The 5604-nt window shown below is 41.6% G+C and overlaps 1 protein-coding gene across 1 annotated transcript in view; it reads right to left on the reverse strand.

Annotated features, from left to right (window-relative positions):
• Positions 1–904: 904 nt before the first annotated feature.
• The window catches only part of LOC102303545, a gene marked incomplete in the record, with an annotated part of 54073 nt that continues 49373 nt past the window's right edge, over positions 905–5604 (reverse strand). The window contains 1 exon segment of the mRNA XM_042215426.1: positions 905–4483. Within this exon segment, the coding sequence (XP_042071360.1) occupies positions 1543–4483 (2941 nt within the window).

Raw genomic sequence — 5604 nt, forward strand, 5'->3', positions numbered from 1 at the left:
GTAAGGTCCATATTCCTTCTGCACATTACTGTTGTGTCTCTGCACATGAACTGAAATCAGCTGGTTGTAGCAGGTGGAACCAATAAGAGGAATCAGTAGGCAATAAATGATTCCACATTCCAAGGAAATTAACTACTGGAACAGATTCTCATCCCCAGTCATTTTGAAGACATGCACTTTCTCTGTGTGGGTGAAGATTACAGATGGTCTGTATTATAACAATATATTGTATAACAATATTAACACAGTTAAAACAGTAAACATCTAAAACTATTAGCACCTTCACATAAAGAATTTATGCCTTAAAAACGATGAAAAAAACCTGGAATTTAACCAGTTTTAACTAAAACCAGCAGACACACTTTCAGATGCACCTCAATTATCAGAAAATGGCCCAGCTAGTTTCCAGTCTGTGTGAAACTGATGTGTAATAAACTTCACCTGAACAGAATTTAATGACAACATTTTATTTATTTTTCTACACAATCTATGCAGGTGTGTTTGGTTTCTTTAAACTTGTTACAGAGACTCAGGTAGCATCACTTCCTTATTCCAGCATTGGTTTACATCACTATTGGAGGACTGAAGCTCCCGTAGAGCTGCAAGAGCAGCTGGTTTAATAATCAGTCATTTTCTATGGCAGCTACGTCATAATCAGCTCTGTCAATGCTCGCGCAGTTTCAAAACAAAGACTTTGTGTGGATGTTTTGTTCCAGTTATGTACTGATAATCATTGTTAAAGTATGTCATGGTCTACATTAGATCTAATAATAATAAAAATAATGATAAATATGCAAAGAAAAGTACTTCATATTCAATGACAGTCACATCACCTACAGTTCATTAATTCAGTCCAAGTGAAGCTAAAACAGAGAAATTAATAAAGAGCTTGAAACAGAAAGAATCCAGGATAATCATTTAATGTCACACCTCAGACATCCTAACATTCAAATGTAAATGTGATTATTTAACGAGCATTTTTAGACACGTTTTTCCAAATCACATTGGAACAAAAAACAAAAGGAATGAATCACAAGAAAAAACAAGCTGTAGTGTCAACAGGCTGAGAGTTACAGACACTGCATTAAACTACAACTGTTAAATGATGGACTATTAACAGCAGTTATTTCGACATCTGTTACCATGGTGATCTTAAATACATCAAGCTACCAAAACAGGAATGACCTGTAATTAAGACAAAAAGTTATTCTACTGTTTTTTTTTTTAATAATAAAAATAAAAAACATCTGGCAGCAGTGGTCCAGCTGTCAGAGATCATTAAACATGTTAAAAAGAAAATTTTCCACATAGACAAGAAACAATCTGCTAATAGATTCTGGTTTAATTTAATGATTGTTGGGAGATTACAATGAAACAGATAACAACTTGAAGAGAAAGTTTATTCAGCATTGTAAACTATAGTTTTAGCATGAACTCTAGCTTGGCCTCTTTTTATTTTACATGCTTAGCAGGTTTTATAAAGCTGCTTTAAATTGTTTAATCCTCATAACACCTCCAACATATCTGTAGACCTTCGTAAGATTAACCTGACAATCCAATGTGATTTAGAAATTTCTTAAAGAAGCCTTTCTTTTCCGTCTTCTCCTTTCTTTCCTCGGATAATTCCTCCTCCGTTTTTGAAAGTTTGTCTCGTCGCGTTACCTTGGAGATAAGATTTGCCCTCTCCTTCATTGCCTCCAAAGATTTGATTCGAGCCTGGTAACCCTCTTTGGCCTCTGATCTTTCTCCCTCAATCATCATGTCAATGTACTCTGGGGTGGTCAGAGGGTTTGGCCTCAGGCTGATCTCTTGCAGTCGAGTTATACACTGAGCTGACTGATCTATGAGGGACACCACCGTGTCCTGAAGGTGAACAATCTCCTCTTCCTGCCTCTCAATCAGTTCCTGAACAGTCATCTTTTCTTTATTAGCTGTTTCATACTTGCGTTTCAGCTCTTGCACTGTCTGCTTCTCTTTCACTTGAACATACTCCCAGCTGTATTTCTGATTGAAATGCACACTCCAAATGCATTTTCCAGGACAGACAGTGCACATCCCGTTCATATCCATTGATGCACAGCCACGTTTCTCACTATCTTGTGCTATTGCACATGGGTAGTGACATGTTATTGAACATTTCTGGCAGTTGGTGATGAATGCTCCTTTCTCTGTGATTGGTTTTTGGACTGGTTTAATAACATCCACCTCAATCTCAAAGTTTTCATTTGAAGTTATGACTGCTTCATATTCTTTGATCTTTTCTTTGGTTGTCTTAATTTCTTCAAGCTTTGCTAATCCAGTTCTAACTTGTGGCTGCAAACCTTCGATGGCTGTTTCAAGCTGTTTGCGCTCCTTTAAGACTTCTTTGGTCATCAGCAAGCTTTTGGTTTCCATTTTACCCAAAGCAGTGAAGAACTTCTCCATACTCTTGGCTCCCATCTTCCAAAACATTTCATCAAAGCTGGCATCATCTTCATCAAAATCCTCTTCACAGTCTCTGTTGCGTCTGTTGTCTGCAAATAATGCTGAGTTATTGAACTTGAAGTGAACCGGAAGGCCTAACTCATTTTTTGGACACGGGACTGCAGAAACGGTTATTGCCTCAAGAACTGGTGGTTCTTTGCCATCAGCAAAAGTCACCAGCATTTCAATGTTCTCTGCCACATCTTTGCCAAAAATGGAGAGCACCGAGTCAAACACATATCTCTGTGTTGCTGTTAGTCGTGCAAGAGAGGCCTGAGTAACAAAACACACTGCATCAATCTCACTGACTCCATTAGGAGAGGTGAAAAGCCTGCGGATTTGCTCTGTGATCTCCTTGTCTCTTGCTACTCCTCTTGTATCTCCAAAACCTGGAGTGTCCACAATGGTCATGGAGAACGGGATTTTAAAGCCTTCCTGGTGGTGGATTTCATACACAGTGACTTCAGATGTCTGACTGTGAGCTTGTGAACTGGTTGGATCCTCATCAACTAACTTAAATCTGAAACCGTCGTTCCACTCTACACCAACAATGTAGTTGATCATTCCATTGATGAGAGTAGACTTTCCTGATCCTGTTGCTCCAAGAAGCATTATTGTGCGATTCTGCCTCATGCTTTCTTTGCCAAAGATATACCTCCGAAATCCATCTATGTCCATATCTTCTTCTTCCAGGGGCAGTTTGTAAACTGAGGGCAGCTTTGAGTTTGTTTTCTTGCTGATATGTTTTAGGTACTCAGCCAGACGTGCAAATTCACACTTTGTTGTGCAGACATTAACAATGATGCTTTCCTTGCTTCTTCCATCTACACCACAGTCACATCTGACCCTGACTGCATATTGTGTCTCTGACTGAAGCCCTGAAATGATGGCCTTCTCACCTCCTGAAATTGTTTGAGTCCACTCGAGGTCATTTATTGTTGAGCTGCTATCTGTTTTTGCATATTCCACTATGTAACTCAATATCTGGACATCCTCTCCAAGCTCAGCAGGCTTCTCCCAGCTAACTGATATCTCACTTGAATATGGCTGAGCTTGAGGTTTTCCAGGAGGGCTGCAGGGTAAAGTTTTAATGGCATCACTGATTACATTAGCTGGTCCGACACCTGCTGAGGTCACTGCTCTGCATCTGAACACATACTCTGTGTTTGGCTTCAGATCTCTCACTGTGACTTCTTCAGCCTTTGCTTCTGTCTTCTGCTGCCATCCATCCTCTCCACTGACACAGTGCTCAACAGAGTAGGAGGTGATGTTCTCTGCTCCAAATCTGGGTGGAGAAATCTTCAGTGTCACACTGTTGTGGTTTATGTCAGCTACAGTCACAGTTTCAGGCTTTGAAGGAGGCTCAAAGTTCTCACTGACAGCAAATCCACCTTCATAAAGGTAGATGCTGGAACCTTCCTGAGTTTCATTAGTTAACCCCACTGTCAGGAACTTAATCTTCTTGTTTTCCTTGTTGGCCTCTGCAAAATCACTGAAGAGTTTTGCTTTCTTCCTCATTTCATCTGCTACTTCTTTTGAAAGGTACCATTGTTCCTTCTCTACATTGTAAGTATGATAAACGTGAACGTCTGTTTTGGTTGTTTCTTTCAGGTAGTCTGATAAAGCTGAGAGGTACGGTTCATCCTTCCCCAGTGAGGTGAAAACAAAACACAGGCCATGCTCTGCACTGAGAAGTTCCTCATGTAGATTATTCTGAGATGGGACAGTCTTGGTGTTTTTCATCATGTTGGTGAAAGACTTTAAGATACTGATTTCTCTCTCTTTACAGTCCATCCACTCAGTCAGGTTTTTGCTGTTGAAAGGTGAAGAATGTCTCTTCTTCAGGATCTCAGCGAGTTCAGCCTCCTCTTCTCCTCCTCCTCTGATTGATGGTAGTCTCTTTGCTAACATTTGCTGAAATCCCAGCTTGAACTCTGAACACATTTCTTTAAAACTTTTCAGTTTTTTGCTAATCTGTGGGAACTGTTGGACAGTGGAAGTTCTCAGTGCATCGTTACACCTCGAGAGATACCCACCCAGCTTTGACCCCCACCAGTTTGCCTATAAGGCAGGATGCAATTTCCACTGCCCTCCACTCTGCTCTGCATCACCTGGAGAATCCTGGGACTTCAGTAAGGATGCTCTTCATTGATTTCAGCTTGGCTTTTAAAACCATCATCCCAGACATCCTTATAGCCAAGCTGGTAAACCTGGACTTCTTACCCCGCTACATGTGGATGGATCAAAAACTTTCTTACAGACCGATCATAATCTGTCAAGGTTGGCAACCGGAGATCATCCTCCCTGTCACTCAGCACTGGCTCACCGCAGGCATGTGTGCCGAGTTCTCTCTTATGCTGCATCTACACCAGCGACTGCACCCCCACGCATCATCAGATTTGCAGACAGCACTCATCACCAACGATGATGACACCGCTTACATAGATGATATCCAATGTCTGACAGAATGGTGTGACCACAATAACCTGACCCTCAACACCAGGAAAACCAAGGAAGTGGTCTTAGACTTGCACAAGACAAAAACTGATCCCTCTCCCCCCTCTATATAAGGCAACTTTGTGGAGCGGGTGTCCTCCTTTAAGTTCCTCCTGTACCCACATTTCTGAGGACCTATCCTGAAGTACAAACACATCAGCCTTGGTGATGAAATCCCAGCAGAGCCTCCATTTCTTGAGGGTTCTAGATGAACAGGCTGCAGACTGACCTACTAGTGTCCTTCTACCGTGCCACTATCGAGAGTGTGCTGGTGCACGCCATCCCTGTGTGGTAACGCTGGTTGCACAACAGCTGACAAGAAGAGACTACAGAGGGTCATCAGAACTGCAGAGAAGGTGATCGGCTGTCCACTCCCACCCTGGACTTAATTGCCAGCTCAAGATGTCTCTCTAGAGCAGGGCAATATAAAGACATCTCATCCAAGCCACCATCTATTCAACATCCTGCCCTCTGGAAAAAGGTTCAGTTCCATCAGGTGTGAAACCAATAGACTAAAGAACAGCTTCTATCCATGGGATGTCAGAACCATAAATGCAAGTTAAGACTGGGAGCAGACCTCCCATACAATCATTCTGACCCTGCTATTTGCCATTTATTATGTTGCTGACCATTTTTTTCTCCTCC

Source organism: Haplochromis burtoni, unplaced genomic scaffold, assembly GCF_018398535.1.
Source record: "Haplochromis burtoni strain Fernald_Lab_line unplaced genomic scaffold, NCSU_Asbu1 Contig_718, whole genome shotgun sequence".
In the NCBI taxonomy this organism is placed as follows: domain Eukaryota; kingdom Metazoa; phylum Chordata; class Actinopteri; order Cichliformes; family Cichlidae; genus Haplochromis; species Haplochromis burtoni.